The sequence below is a fragment of the Charadrius vociferus genome, unplaced genomic scaffold, assembly GCF_000708025.1.
Source record: "Charadrius vociferus isolate BGI_N301 unplaced genomic scaffold, ASM70802v2 scaffold291, whole genome shotgun sequence".
Lineage (NCBI taxonomy): Eukaryota > Metazoa > Chordata > Aves > Charadriiformes > Charadriidae > Charadrius > Charadrius vociferus.
The window spans coordinates 477,802-494,331 of record NW_009646958.1 but is presented as its reverse complement, the minus strand read 5'-3'; the positions used below and the strand labels follow the sequence as shown (position 1 = coordinate 494,331).

The 16,530-nt window shown below is 37.1% G+C and overlaps 1 protein-coding gene across 1 annotated transcript in view; it reads right to left on the bottom strand.

Annotated features, from left to right (window-relative positions):
* Positions 1-8,639, bottom strand: part of EPS15L1 (epidermal growth factor receptor pathway substrate 15-like 1) — a 31,505-nt gene extending 22,866 nt beyond the window's left edge. Inside the window, exons 1-11 of the mRNA XM_009895170.1 lie at positions 8,604-8,639; positions 7,012-7,071; positions 6,437-6,673; positions 5,721-5,878; positions 5,086-5,242; positions 4,610-4,672; positions 2,960-3,045; positions 2,487-2,559; positions 1,787-1,948; positions 771-968; positions 325-489 (exon numbers count right to left, since the gene is read on the bottom strand). Of these exons, the coding sequence (XP_009893472.1) occupies positions 325-489; positions 771-968; positions 1,787-1,948; positions 2,487-2,559; positions 2,960-3,045; positions 4,610-4,672; positions 5,086-5,242; positions 5,721-5,878; positions 6,437-6,673; positions 7,012-7,071; positions 8,604-8,639 (1,395 nt within the window). The remainder of the gene's footprint in view (positions 1-324; positions 490-770; positions 969-1,786; positions 1,949-2,486; positions 2,560-2,959; positions 3,046-4,609; positions 4,673-5,085; positions 5,243-5,720; positions 5,879-6,436; positions 6,674-7,011; positions 7,072-8,603) is intronic.
* Between the last annotated feature and the right edge of the window lie 7,891 nt (positions 8,640-16,530).

Genomic DNA, 16,530 nt, shown 5'->3' with positions numbered 1-16,530 from the left:
ACATGACAGGTTACAAATCAAGGGTTAACACGACCTTTTCTTTTTGTTTCCATAATTACAGTTTGCTTACACATCCATACTGTTACAGTTACACAGGCACAAAATCCTAGCGCAATCTTAACCCAAAGCTTAAAAATTAGCTTTTCTACCAGCATTAAAATCTTTGCCCTGCTTGCACTGGAGATTGCTACCTTGAAGGGATCACGGTATTTACTAACATACCAAAAGCCAACTAAACAGACATCTTAACTATTTCAGATTTGGTGCAAGTCAGAAACTTAATTATTGTAAAATACACTAAAACAACAGTAATTATTTTTTTACCATAGCTCCATAGTTGCTTCTTTCCGTCTGCCCAAGGCCTTCACTTATGTCTGCTAGATTTGTCAGACTACCACCGTGAATCCCATTGAGAGCTTCATTATATTCTTCTATACTCTTATTGACTTCTTGATGACTCTCTTGAAGTTGAGAAAGTTTACTTCTTGCCTAAGCAGTGAAAAATGCTTTAGTATGTTATGCATTCAATAACACTGTCATTCTTGCATTCTCGTTAAACATGGTTGCCAGACAGTTGCATTTTCCCCACACCAAAGTTGAACTTTTCCTGACTCAAACTGGGAATTAACCTACTAAGCACCAGCCAAAAAGGCTTATTTATTTCATGAACCGGTATTTTTTTTTCTCTTCTGAAAAATAATCTTTCTAGGTGACGTTCAACTCAGCCTTTCAAGAAGCAAAAAAGAAGTTGTATAAACTGCAATGAATACCTGGTTTATTTCTTCCTGTGTTGATTTTAAAGATTTGATTATTGTTTCAAGCTGCACTTTTCCAGCCTGGATACTCTGCTCTAGCTGAGTCTCTTCTTGCTGCAGGCGATTCAGTTCTGCTTTTGCTCTGTTAAGGTCATCTTCCTGTAATTTTAAATCTGATTCCTGAGATTGAATCTGCATTTTTAGTGATGAAATCTGAAACAAAACATTACAAAAATCAGAGTGAAATTTGAAATAAATGTAACTTAATAAATTATAAACTTACAATAAATAATAGAAAGTTCTAAAGCAACCTATCAGCTGCTAAGTAAGATACTAAGAACTTAACATGAAGAACTGCATGCGTCTTACGCTACACAAAATCCTTGAAAAAAGCACACAGGACATTCAATAAACCCAAGAAATATTAATATTTTAAATGACAGAAATACCACACTAATTATAAAGGCAATTAGTAGTTTCCAGAACGTGGGTCCTTTTCCATTCGAACATTTATGAAATATTATGAAGTTGATTTTTAACTCTGATAGAAGAGTCATATGCAGACATAACTTTATACGATTCCTTACATGCCCTTATAGACTAAGTTTCTAAATTAAGATTACATGCTAGCAACACGGGCAATTGTATCTCCCTGAGCCCTCACTTTTAACTCAGAACACTGACGAGGTTCACAGTGATCAAAATAAACACCGTTGGCCATGGACTGTCTCATGGGTCAGGAATAATGCTTCTCAACTACCCTACTACGCTGAGTAAGTGTTTCATATATTCACAGAACAATAACAATTTATGTAGAAAGGGACCCCTGGAGATCATCTGGGTCAACCCTGATTTATGATCATTATGAAAGGTATTTAGGTGAGCAAAATCCTTTCTCGGACCTCTGTATTTGTGTGGAAATTGCTGTTTCTGGTAAAAATGAATAAAGCAAGCAAGCTTATTCATTAAATAGAATTTCCTTCAGCAAGACACAGTACTCTTGAGCATGTCCAGAATTAACGTACACTCACCACCTGTGTTTCTTCCTGGCATTTCTGCCTTACATCATTCAGCATATCTTTCAGTTTGGCTTTCTGCTGGTCCATTTCATCCAGGCGGTCTTGGGCATCTTGTTTCTGAGCCTCTAGCTCTTGCAAGTTACTTGTCTCCCTATCTAAATCATTTTGCAGTTCCTGAGGAAAATTCCACAGTTCGTAACTTACATTTAGCTGTTGTCTTAGAGGAATAATCAGCCACAGACAAACAGGCTAGCAAACTCCAGAAGATTTTCTATGTCATATAGGCTATTCCCTGCATGCGAATGTTTTGGTTCTGCAGGAACTTGTATGAGACATCAGGAAACAAATCAGTGCCCACAAGATGGAAAGAGACTGTGACATAGAGCACATGTAATTGAGCTATCCTAACTATCAAAACCAATATTCTTTGAACAACAATTTCCTAAATTACAGTGTTAGTCAAGCACTGAAAAAAGACATTTTACACTGTTCATGAATCATCTTCTGGTGATATTAACCAGCATCAGAAGAAACCATTTCTGATGGAGAACAGGAAAATAAAGATCTTTCTCTAAGTTAGAGGAAAATCCCGTGAAAGGAGGAAAGACTTGCCCAAAAGCAACATAAGGAAAGACAGAAGAAAGAATGTTTCATTCCCCATATATTATTTTAGATTAAAATGAAAACTAATAATGATAAACAGAGTTTTTACCTGAACTTCATTGGTTTTTTGTCTGATTGATTCCTCCTTTTCTCTAATGTCCTGCTCCAGCGAATATTTTTCTCTGTAAGATAAACAAGCACACGTATTCGTGACTGGTTAAATAATACAACACACACATGCACGCATGCAAAAAATCAGTCATGGAATTCTGGAAACATCATGCAGCCAAAAATGCCAGCCCACATTCTGGTATTTCTTTAAAGGAGTAAAAGTGTATATATATCAATTATTCTTCGAAAAATACTATCTGTTCCATGATCAGTCTTCTGAAGTCGCCTCGTAGAACCCAGGCTAGCTTTACATAATTGGCTAAGTGTAGGGTATCAGTGAGAGATTTGCCACCCACTTCAGTGACAAGTAACCATAAACTGACTAAAAGAAAGCAAAAGTAACAGACACATCAGTACTATATACCTAATTGGTTCTACTCCAAGATTTTGTTAATAGTCCACAACTATTACCTCTGCAATTGTGCAATTTCTTGACTAATATCATCCAGTTCCTTCACTCCTGTAAATTCTCCTGATCCAACGGAACTTGAACTATCCTGTTAAGAATGAAACAGTCTATTAAAACGCCAAATCATAACAGAAGATCTTTCTTTACAAAGGCTGAGGACAAAGGTAGGACACAATCCTCATTATATGCATTTGCAAATTTCTATGCGAGACATCAAATCATTATGCAACAACTACTGAGCATGCCACACAATTCTGCCTGTGAGACAGGAGAATTTTCTCTATGCCCATTTAACAGATGGGATAGTCGAAAGACACAGCAGTTAACAGCCATGCACAATGTCAACAAATAAACTGCAGGCAGTGGCAGAATTCAAATTCAAAACCTAAAACCCCAGCTCTGCTACAGTCAATAGCAAAGCTTCTAGGGAACTAAATGAAATCAGATTGTAATTTCAGTCGTCTTGAGCCCTGCCACAAATTAATGCCAATTTCTGCAATTATACCCGATTTCCTGCAGCGCAGGTCATTTTTACAGCCATTCAGGTGTAGATCAGGGAAGGTGCAGGGGGTATCCTTTGCCTTTTAGGCAAGAAAATTGTCATTAGAAATTCTTAAGAAAGGATCTCAGCATCTGGTACAAAATTTGTCATTATTATAAAAAGGATTGCTAGTTCCTTGAAAAAAGTCACTGCAACTGAGCAAAAACTGCAACACTGAACTCACTGCTAATATGACAAATCAGGAGACGTAGAATTTTAAACAGCATTTTCAAAAAGAAGAAAGTACTGTTTGCCTACTTCGCTCACTTTGAGATTGCTGTGATAACTGCAGAGAGTATGGCTTTATTCAATATAAAAAAACCCAACAACCCAACCAACAAACCACAAACATATAGCATAGTGAAATGCAACATTTTTCGCAGAAATAATAGGTGAATACCCAGTTTAAATAAGTTAACTAAGTCCTCATTTTTGGATGAGCATTTCTTTTGCTAATATGCCATTAAGTAGTCATAAATAGCAATAACAACACAGGCTAATTCTTCAAGCTAGCAAATCAAAAGCTTCTAATATCACTTTTATCTTTTCAGACTAGATAAAGGCTTGCCGAGAGACCCTTACTGTATGCTGTGCAGGATCATAATAAGTTGTTACCCAATATGATTATGAAGTAAGTTAAAATGAGCTGCTTCATTGGTTAGGATAACAGAGTTCTCTGTTCCACATGAACAACAAACTAATATGCTATGTTCACAGGAGCATACAATTTATTTCATGTTATATTCAGGTAAACCACAGTAGATGAAAAAAAAAAAATACAGTGAACTGAAAGCAATAAGAAGCTTAAAGCTCTTGCACCAAGGTATATTTATTGCCCACAGCTTCAGAGAACTAGTACATGAGTAACTTTAACATGGCAACACCAAGTTGTTGACAGACCAATGCATCTCAAATTGTTGAAGGAAGCAGGATCACCAGGTCAACAGCCAATACTGGTAACTTCACTACTGTGACACTATGGCATGCCAAGAGCAAGTGTCACAGAACACAAGAGCAAAGAGAAGGGAGAAGGTGTAGAAATAAAAACTTTTTTGAAGTTACAAGCGTACATAAAGAAATTTGCATTCTTTTGGATGTTACAATTACTCACACGACGCATTTCTGTTAGTGCTGAGATCTCAGTTCCTACAGGGGTCAAGTAACCTGACAGAGTCTATAGAAAAAGGATATAGGAAAACCTTAAAAGGACCAGAGCAACAGCAACAATTATAATATATTTAGAGGCTCAAAAGCTTTCTGGTTAGGGATAGCAAAAAAGTAAAGAAAAATACTATATCATTTATAGAAAAGATGAATGTATTGACAGGACAGAAGTTTCAGAAATACACTAACACATTATGGAGGAAAGGAACAAAGCAGGGTTCAGTAAAAGATTAGATGGTCTTGTATTGTTAAAAATTTATGTATGTTTTCAAATGTTAAAGAATTTTGTAAGAGAAAAAAAAAATATCAGCAATTCTTTACCATAATATTACACACACAAAAAAACCCCAAAATTAATTCTCAAAGCTTGTTACTTTCCAAGCACATAAGCTCAGTATTACCTACAAATAATCAATGACTTACCTGTATGGGAGTGTTCCTCTCTGTGGGAGGGATCATATCTGGGGACAACACTTGTGGAGGATCAATCCCTTTACTGACCTTCTGTTGAATGAGATACATTGCTAGTGCAAACTGATCTTTGCTTAGCTTTCCCATCTGTCTTGTGTCTGCCAAAGCCCTGGTAAAAAATAAATCACACTTATAAACAAGAAAAGCTTATTTCTCTTCTACCAAGAAGCCTGAAATACACATATACATGTAATTTTCTTTTGACTTGGCTTCATCAGTTGCTTATTCTAGCGAAAGAGTTCCATAAACAGAGCAGTATTTTATTAGACATTTAACTGAATAGAAAGATGTTACTCTGAGAAAATATTTAGAGCACTACAACTTCCACAAACAATCTCAATTCACAGACTGACCTATATGCCCCTCCCAGAAAAGCAAAGTGAGTATTTATTTCCCCCTTGTTTTTCCATATAGCTCACATATTGTAGTATGACAATAGAACAAGTAAAAGAGGTTGGGTTCGGGGTGGTTGGTTTGTTTGTTTGTTTGTTTTTTTTTCTTTAAATGTTAGGATCACAGTTCTGGCTGGATAATCTGACTTCCCAGATCAGCAAGTTACAAAAATACAGCTACTAGGGAATTCTTACCATATATGTGCTAGGAGATTCTGAGACAGACCTGAATGCATAAAAATGTCCTTTACTTCTTGGCCACTCACAAAACCATCCATGTCTGTGTCTGTTTTTAAGAAAATTTCATCGTATCGCGCTTTTTCAGACATTGGTACTACCCAATTCACAGATGGCTGTAAAACAAAGTTGTATATTTCAAAAGAAGATAAACAGTCTTTATCAACACACTGAGTATATAGGACATTATTCAAAGTTGGATGTGCTGAACATCTTGCACAATCAAATCTGATTGGTAAATGGGTATTTCCTCTTTTCCCATGAATGTTTTAGCTTTATACTTTTCATCTGAATTATAAATACTGATAAACAGCTATTCATCAGTTGAAAAGCATTCATTCTTTGGAAATACGAACCCAATTAGGCATAGTAAGTCCTCATGCTAAAGGAGCTTTAGAAGGCAGATTAACGATTTCTTTAGTATGAAAAGTGAACACTCCCCATAAGATTTGCTACCTCATGGTCACTCTGACTAAAATTCACCTGCTCTTCTTCCATTGGTCCAAGTCTTACTATCCTCATTTCATTCCCTCCACCCAGATCACCCAACAACAAACACATTTTCAGAAAAGTGTCCACAAGAGGCAGAAATCAAAATGCAGTTTTATTTTTTCCTGCTGTTTACTGATACAAAAAAGGAAAGAAAAGAAAGATGAAAGAAGTAAGATTTGTACCTGTGCTTGTTTGATGCTGTGCTTGGGAGACAAACTCCCTGTGCTGTTCAGACTGTTGACACTACCATGAGATGGGGTAGAACGCAGGCTATCTTTTGGTGGAGGACTTGCAGGAAGAACAGGAACTGCACCAGGGAAGACAGGCGTCTTCTTTCTTTTAGAAGGTGGTATGAGAGAAGGGGGCAATAGTGAAGGAACTGGCTCTTTCTCGAGAGCTCTATAAACCAAATGCATTGCCTGCAAAGGCAAAAAAGGTCAGATAACATTAACAATTAGAAGAAAAAGTGACAAGATTTTTCCAGTGTCAGTCTTTTACATATTAGTAAAACAAAGACAGTAAGATTAGAGATGTAAACCAGAGCACATAATTTTGAATGTAATTCCAAAATGTTTAATCTTGATGACACAGGCAAGTGTCAGTAGATGGATTTAATAAAGATCATTTAATAGCTCCATGTGAACAATTTAGATCAGAACAATTGACTGTAGCAGAGAAAGCTGCAAAGCTCTTGAGAAAAAAACGAGCGATTTGCTCTAGCAGACACACTGTGAATTGAGAATTCAAGGCAACCTACCACAGCAAATTCGTCCTTGTCCAGGTGACCATCTTTATCAATATCACTGAGATCCCAGACCTACAGCAATTATGACAAAAATAATGATTTAGAGAACAAGTTACATCTTGTGCTTTTGATGTTTTTCATCATCGTATTAAGTATGGTCTCTAAAGATTCCCGATAGATTTTTGTGAAGATCATGCTAGTTACGTTAGATCTAGCTAAACATTCCCTGATCAAACAGACTGGATTAGAGTTTTCTGGCAATGTGAATCAACACTGGCTCTAACAAATTCCAGATGCAACACAGGCAAATTTTTCATCTTTCTACCTATGTTGCAATTAAGGAGTCATCAAACTGTCTAAAAACATCCAGAGGTGGCTTTCAGAACTGTCCAGAGGGTGCGTGCTGGCAGATTGACCAAATTTGTCTTATAAGTGAAGTTATTTTAGAAAAGTCAATACATTTCTAATTTACATTCCGTCCCTAAATTTCCAGCTTTCATTTTTAGTCAAAAAGATGTGTCCACTCCCAAAAATTTTCTAAAGGAGAGAATTTAAGCATCTATCAACTTTAGTTCATTATTAGGTCAAGTACAGTCAACAAAACATGCAGGAGATTTAGAAGGATACAAAACTTTGTGTACTCTAATACTCTGCCATCAACTAACACTGTTTAATCATCGGTGTGACTTGGAGACAGAATGCTAAGACTGAGACCCAATCAGTTGAACTCTACTCCCAGCTTTACCACTGGACCCCTGTATGAATTTGAGCAAGTTAGATTAGTCCTTTGCCCACTTCCTCAGTCCCCTATCTTGTCCGCAAACTTTTCTGGAACTTCCTGAATTTCTATCGTGACAATAACAAGATAAAATACAGAGACTTTCAAGACTCAGTACTTCACAATAGTACAGAATTAAAACAAGTCATACTTAGATTTTGTAGATAATACAGAGAAAGAGGCAGTTATTCCTGAAGAGATTAAAATTTATAACGCAGATACAGCTCTTACATAGAATGCATTCATTCTCAGTCATATCAATACGCAAAACGTTACATAATACATATTTTAAATGGAAGCAGAAAAATACTTTAAGGTTTGCTTCCCTTGCAAATACATAATGGATGCACTAAACTCAGATCTCAGAAGTATTTATAAATATACATGAAAAAGTACTTGACAATTTGACAGCTACAATAAATGAGGATGTTTTAAGGTGTTCTCTTGTACAAACAGTGGATTTAATGGTATGTCTAATAACTTGTATTTGTAAAAATGACAACACAGTGAAATATAATATTATAAAAGTTAGTATAGTTTAGGGGAGCTTTTTCTTGTTTTTAAACAACAAAATAAAGATTTCCAGCTCTTAAAATGAATACAGAGATAATGAAGCCAATCTACTCTAGGGTCCAAATTACTACTATTATTCTTATTTCTAAGTGGAAGACTCCAGAGCCTACTTAATGTTCTTGCTTTATAGCATGCACTCGATGTAAAATCTCAGCCAAAATCTGATCTATGTTGATGAGGTACACTTAAATATTTAACATTGCAACTATGAGAAGCTAAATAGAGAATAGCTAAATGTAAACAGCATACTTACCCTTCCTAGGATATCAAGAGGTAGCTTTGAATTCATCAGTACTGGTTTTACTTTGTCTCCTGAAAGTAAACCATTTACTGGCAAAAGGCTTTCAAAAATACCATCAAACTTTGCTTTTTCTTCCACCTAGTTGGTAAGAAATAGCCTGAATAAGTAAAAAAGTGTGCCTGTGTGAGTGTTGAAAATGAGATCTTGCAAGAAATTAAGACTGGTCAGTAATGTGTTCATCCTAAATTTCCAAGCTTTCTTGCAAGTGGCACCATGCTGTATTTAAATGTAAATCCCATGAAGCTAGACTTAGGAACTTAATTTCAAAGCTAAGGTTATGATAGCCGAGAGATTTTAACATGCAGCATACAAGATGTGTTTCTGTAGTGTTCTAAAAGGACAATGCATTCCGATTAAAACACTGCTGATCAGATTTTAAACAAACTTCAACAAACTCTGTAGAACTAAAAGCTACTCTTCCCAAATAATTTGCTTCCCACTTTAAAGTACAACATGCAAGTACAAAAAAAAAAAAAAAATCAGCATTAGAAGTTATTCTATTAAATTATTAAATTTCTACCTTTTGGAAAATGTTTGAATTTGAAAATTAACTAAATACAAATATTCCCCCATATGTATCAAAAGTTGCTTTTTTCCAATGATATATATTGTGTGTATCACTGAATACTAATTAGAACATATGAACTCAAGCTTTAAATTAATACTTCAGGACAGATTTGGTGAAATGCTTTGCTATTCTCAGTGGGGTTCCTTTATGCAAACATAAAAGTGCCTACTATTAGGATTCTGGAAGAAATCCAGGCAGAAGATTAAAATTCATTGTGTCTTAAAAACATCACACCAGGGGCTGTCAAAGGCTTGTTTAATACTTATTTCAAATATAAAACTACAGCTCAATATTCTCTATTGTGCACAAGTCTCTCATCAGAAAGGGAGGACTTCTGAAATGGGAAATATATTTGATACAAAATTATCTCACTGGGAAAATTACAGACAAGGAAAATATTTACTTTTAAAGAACGGATGGAATGTGTGGTCTTTTACACTTACCCTAACAGCCCAGTGAGTCTCTGTCGAAGGTGGTGTGATCAGCAAAGGACTGCTAGTGTCATGCTAAAAATCAAAGATTTTTTTGTTTGTATCTATATATATACACAAAGAAATACACACACTTCTGTCTCTAATCCTTACTAATTGCTTTAAGAGATGGTTATAGATATGAAGCTTAAATACACTGAAAAAAAAGGCTGCTCATGTGCCCAAATAAAAAAGTGAGTCATACTGATTAATAATATTACGGTACTTCAGTAAGGCCATCAGGTGCATTAGGTACCCAAACACAGAACTAAGAAGCTAAAGGAGGTTCCACAGCAGCTGCTGCTGGCAAAGCTGCAGTTATGCACTTTACTAGGCTCCTGTCGACCTAGCCAAAAAATATTCTTTTTTCTTTTCTTTTTCCATAAATTTAGAGTCTAGCCACACCACCTTCTTGAACAAGCCGGGCGTAGTTAAGCTTGCATCAGTTCTGCGGTCCAGGAAGGGGCCAGTACATATTACTCAGGAAGGCAGGACTATGGCAGCCATGACTGCAGTTATCTTAAGGAACAGTCTGATAGCAGCCTGAAGTCTCAGAACCATGACATTTATGAAACAGAAGATTATTCCAGCATTTCAACTGAAGCCTTAGTTCTCACGTAACACGTACAGACATTTAGGTGTATATTACTTACAAATTTAGGAGGTGGCACAGTCAAGTTCAGACTGCTCAGGTTAACATCATGGCCATTCTGTGCACATGCTACAAGGCGCAACGCAACATAGAAACCCTACAAACAATAGTGGTTTTTATTAATAAAGGCAACCAGTCTGAATCAGTCTCCAAGAACCCATTTATGATTTTTACTAACACTGTACATGTGCAGCTCAATACTGGATGGAAACAACAGACGTATGGCCCCATTCAGTTAACTGCATGGTGACAACTACCCCACTGCTTTTAAAGAAGATTCAGGCAACACTTTACAATAACGAGGAACAACGAGCAGAAAACCTCAAAGCTAGTTTTAGGAAGGACTCTTCCATAATTAAGTAGATTTCAACCATTTTTCTTAAAAATTAATAATGTTTTAAAAAAAATTATCCGTATCTACAACTTGGTATTTGATATTTCAAGCCATTTTTAGTAACGCTAGTTACATTTTTTCATGCAAGAAAGACTTCTAAAATAAATCTTAAAATCATAGTTTGCATTTGTGAAAGACTCAATGACTATGTATCTATATATCATGCACACCGATTATTTACAAAACAAGAGAGAGACAGAAAATTAGATCCAAACTTCTCCAGCAGCCTCACTGAGTAATATACTTGGATATGAGCAGTGCTAGGAAAAAAACTCATCTTGTAAACAAAAACTAAAAAAAACCCCCAAAAACTACTATTGATATCAACGTCTTCTTGAATCAAGGCTAACCTGCGTAAGGTAACATAAGAGGTCTACATTTACCTGTTTATCCAAGTATCCTTTACCCTCTGGGTCAGCCAAATCCCATATCTGTGGAGATATAAAACAATAGCCATTGTGATTTTAAAATAAAACTTAACTCACCTCAACAGTTCATACTGTATGTCTGTTTGAACTGTGCGTTACAGCTTTCAGGTTATGACATACAATGTTATTTAATTCTCAAGTTAACAACAAAAATGTTACTAAAAGACAATTTTTCCTTTTAGATTCCAATAAAACTCAGCACAATACCTTGGAGCTAATACCAATCTGTGGTTAACCCAATGCTCCACGGACCTGATTTGCATTCCACCAAATTCCTTTTTGCACACCCCTTCTGCTCAATGTTTGCTACACTTAAGCAAGTGCAGAAATAAGTACTGCATTACCTAACTCCTTCAACTTACTTTTCCAAGGATAATATCAGAGAGACCGGATTTTTTAAGAAAAAGCGCAGCTTCACTTGCCCCAACTCTCCCCGTATATGTTGGATCTACCTGAAAGATAAAAATTCACATTCAATTGAAGTATGTCTGTCACGAAAGCAGAGATAAGAAGTGAAGTGTCTCTTTTCTCCAGGTCAAAGGAAGTTATACAAGCATGCATTATCACTGAGCAGAGAGAATTTACAGAAGTCTAGCACTGCAATGGGGAAAGGAAAGAAGGAAATCTTGGGGAAGAGGAAATTGCACTTTATTTTTAATTTTTTTTTTTTTTTTAAGAACCTACCTGTTTGTAGTAAGTTTCATATAATGGATTCCCAGTAGAAAACTGAAAAACAAGAGAGACGTTAAGAAGACAAAGAATGAACTGCAATTGCAGATACCCACCTTTACAGACTCACAGAAAAAAAGCATACAGTACTTTGTGTATTACTTCTATCAAAACCACAAAATGGTATGTTAATTTGCTGTGTTCCAAACTGGACACCTGAAATCTAAGTGTGGATAACAGTGATGCCTCAAAACTTGCAGCCAACAGACTACTGTCATCTCTTAAAACTTCTTATTCACCAGCATTCATACTTACACTCACACTTTTAATTAACAACACTTTATGGTAATAAGGTTTTGTAGAACAGCTTTGAACTATTTGCCAAAGTATTTCAGATCACAGTTTGAGAACCACTGATATCAAAGGCAGAGTTTTCAACATAACGCTGACTTGGCTGCCTCCTGCACTGCAAATATACTTATGGAATATTTTCAGCAGACGATTATATACACACACAGAGACAGTGCCCTGGTATCAAAATATGCCTGTGTTTATACATTTTCAGGACTAGGATCTTAAACTGAAACAGAATAAAAAAAAGGAAAAAATAGTATGAATGGTTAATTAACAAACATCACAATTCCCCCACAAAGTTGTATGAAGATTTCAGCTTGGTGTTATCGCTGCATCACACCAAAGCAGCAGGCACAAAGGTAGACTCTGCCCTTTCAGTACACTAAACAAGCAGATTCCTCTTCCCTCTTGCTGACATTCCAAGCAAACGGGAACTGAAACGCCAAAAGAGGCGGAAGCCTCAATACCCATCTTCTCACCCGCTCCTACAATTGCCACGCAAGTTCTAGCCATGTGCAGGTTATACCTCCACACAGTTCTCCAACCTCAATGCCAACAGCAAAAGCACCACAATCCAGTCTCAAACAAGTCACCCCTTAGAGCAGTCAAAGGCCTTAAAAAACAAGCAACAAAACAACCCAATAAACACAGTTTAATGAGTGAGAGACAGAGATGTTGAAACACCCCAAAGCCTGCTAGGACAACTGCTCTCCACCTACAGGACGTAAGTCAGACACCTTATAAATGATTATTTCACACTAACTCTGATCACTGGTATGTCACCTCCCAAGCGCTATCTTCTTCCTTGGCATCCACATGGATTTGCAGATGTTCTGCCTACACCGAGGGGGAGGGGGATGGAAATATGGTGAAAGAAGAGGCCAATGAAAAGCATGAAATTTTATTTTACACAAAGAGAATCTTCCTGTAAGTTTACAATTAACATACCAGATCTTAATTCAAGGAGCTATCCAAAATAACTAAACCCTATTAACCAAAGACAAGCAAACACTAACTCTTTGAAGATCAGTAGTTCTACTTGGCTAGAAAAATCATGCGTTTTCAGAAGAGTTTCCTAAGCATCTTAAATGTACTTCACTTATAACCATCAACAAAACAAGCCGCTGCGTTCTCCAACAATCACTAGTTCTAGAAATTCTTGCTCTTCCAGAAGCTGGACAGGAGTTCAGAAGAAGAAACTTGCGACCATAACTCATAAATCTGACTCATCTTTTTGCCGGCTTGTAAACGATCAGCATAGATAAGCACCATGTTCCTGTCCAAAGTAGGAAACACATCATTCAGAGAAAAGGTGGAAGTAGGAAATAGTCTGTCCCACTCGGAATAAAATATGTTTTAGCCAACTATCACCAAACTATATACCTCTCGTTTATCAGAAAGCTCAGAGAAGCTAGCCAAAGACCAACTACAAGCTCCTCTAACTAACTTGGTGAGTATCCTCCAGCACACAGAGACTGGATTCATACCAAGATACAGAGCAAACCACTCCAGCAGCAGCGCTGCATGATCTCATCCCATCACCAGACATTCTTGTCATCCTCATTTGATATTGTCAGCCATGACATGCAGCTGACTTACCTGACAGAGGTGGCAGGAATCCAGGGTGATGTGCTTAAATGCTGCGAAGTTTCTTCCACAGCAATATATTCATCCAAGTGCTGCTGGAAAGCACTTCATCGCTCGGCTCTCTACTTGCAGAATTTTACAAAGATTAAGCCTCTCTGACCGATTTACCTAAATGACTGCATCTCTGTGATGAAGCAGACCAGACAAAATGGGCTCAAGTGATAAAAATAGCTTAGCTGTCTATCCACCTATCACCGCATGTGACTCCATCGCTATCATTCAAGAGGAGTCTGTAATTTGATGTCATCTGCTGATGAAGAACCTACACAAGACAGTGTCAATGCTGGCACACATTGACATGAAAAACATTTTGAAGAGTTTGCAGTTGATGATATATCAAAGGATACACACAACCTGGTGCACAGTGGCTCAGTCTGACTTACAGGTTAACAACCCTCTGGTTTCTATGCCTACTCCATATTCCCAAAAACGTCACCTATGACCAACACTTTATACCATCTCCCAAACAGACGCTTCAGAACCTTGGTGCCTTGTTGTTCGACCTCTGAGTGGATTTCCTGTACAAATCTGAAGTTCAGGTCTCGAATTTGCACTCTCACAGCAGATCTGGTACACTGCATTTGTGGTATGAGGTACACACACATGAATACGTCTCCATGTCCCTTAACGCAGGTCTGGGAAAAAGGCAGGCGCAAGCTGCTGCCACCAGAACAATTAATAAAGCCAGTTCCTAGCAGCCCTCTTTCCTGAGGTCATCTCAGGGCCACAGAGAACTCTGGATCAGGGGAGTTATTTTCCTTGGTGTCCTCCTGTTTCACAATCAACCACTCTTCTCATATCATATGATGGATGAAAATAGGTACTGTGAAAGGGGAGAAAACAAGGTGTTCCACAAAGATGAGAGCCTAAAGAAGGCTGCTGCTGGCCCAGAAAGATTACCTTTGCCCTTACTCTATTTGCCGAGTATCCCAAGTTGTCTCAGAAGACTGAGCTACAAAATGATCTGTACTGTCCTGATATCTCTAACGTAACTCTCCATAACCTCCACAGGCTGGAGGTTGAACCTGCCCGCACAGCAGAAAGACCACTGATAAGGTGATCAAATATTCAAGAAAATAAAGTTACCAAAGGTAAATCAAATCCAGTTTCAGTTGTTGTTTAACTCCAAGAACTCATTTTACATGCTTGCTCTTCAACTGTTTTTATGCATAGCCAGTTGAAACAGACAGGTGAAATGTTAAATAGTTTGCATACTGTTAGACATGTAAATTCTCTTTCATAAAATTATCATAAAAACATAACCTCATAGCACAACAGAACCATAATAAAATTAATTTATGAGAACAAATACTATTAAACACTTTCACATGCTTGAATTACCCATATTGTTTATAGGTCCTAATATATTGCTATCAATACTCTTATATCTTTCTGAGTGAAAATGCCTCAACATGACAGCACGTGTAACCTCTCCTTTAATACCATTTCTGGCATTTATTATAACTAGCATGTATCTCTGTAGTAACTATGACATTGAGGCTATTAGAAAAAGGAAGTTTATTAATTTCCAGAGAAATTCTGTTTACTGCCCTCATTACAGCTAGATTACTCTTGATAGCTCAATATAGAAAAAAAAAAAAGTTTGAAAACTAGAATACTTCCAATAAGTTTGCAGTAAATTGTACATCAAAATAACTGATACGTTCACAGAACATGGCGCTGTTTCCTAAAGATAACATATTATGTTATACAAAATAAAATAGCATTAATGCCAGTCTCTCTAATACCAATTAGAATGTAAACAACACAGAAGCAGGATTTCTAGTATAATAAATATTTGATACATTTTTGTCAGTGTACTATAGAAGTTCCACAACAAACTCTTCCAAATCCAGAGTTTATTCTACATACATATCTTGTACCACATTACTCCACTTCAAAACTTTTGGTAACAGTTTGCACGCGCATGGATGGAACACGATCATTTAATTAAAGAGATGTTAAACAGGACTCCTACTGCTATTCAGAAGCTAAAAAGTGGTGCGCTGTCTTAATAAGATGCACAGCAAATTACTATTCCCAAGCATCACATAACTCCATTGAAAGACAGATTTTCATTGTCGCAAATAAAAGTCCACAATTAAAGGGAAATCGATAAATTTAAATAATTTGAACCATCAATGGCAGCTGTTCTGAATTCCTGACTGGCCTAGCCACAGTGTAGAAAATAGTTTTAATTTTAAGGTGTTGGAGGGTTGCGGGGCTTTTCTTTTGTTTTAAAGGAAATAAGTAAACTGACAACCTTCACAGGAGTATAGAAAAGAACAAACACTGTTCGGGTTTAAATTATTTGGGTGAGAAATGAATCAAAAAAATCCCAACTTGTAACAATAGTAACAACAAAAATCTCTCCAAGGATCCCAAACACTAAAGCAGAGCTCCAAACGCAGCCTCTCCCAGAGGCACGCCGCGCTCCCTGTGCCAGACGAGCTCCAAGGTTCCGGCTCTTCCCCTCCCCTCGGAACCCTCATTCTCCTGCTGACGGGTGAAAAATCTCCTTTTCCCTCCCTCACACCGAGTCCTTCACTGGAGTACCCGCGCTGTGGCTACGCTACTCCCAAACGCTCAGCGCAGTCATGACACCCCAACAGCTACAGGGACACGAACCCCATGTTAAAGGGCAAAAAAAAACCCCAAAACAACAGGGTGACGCGACCGAATTCGAAGAGTCCGGAG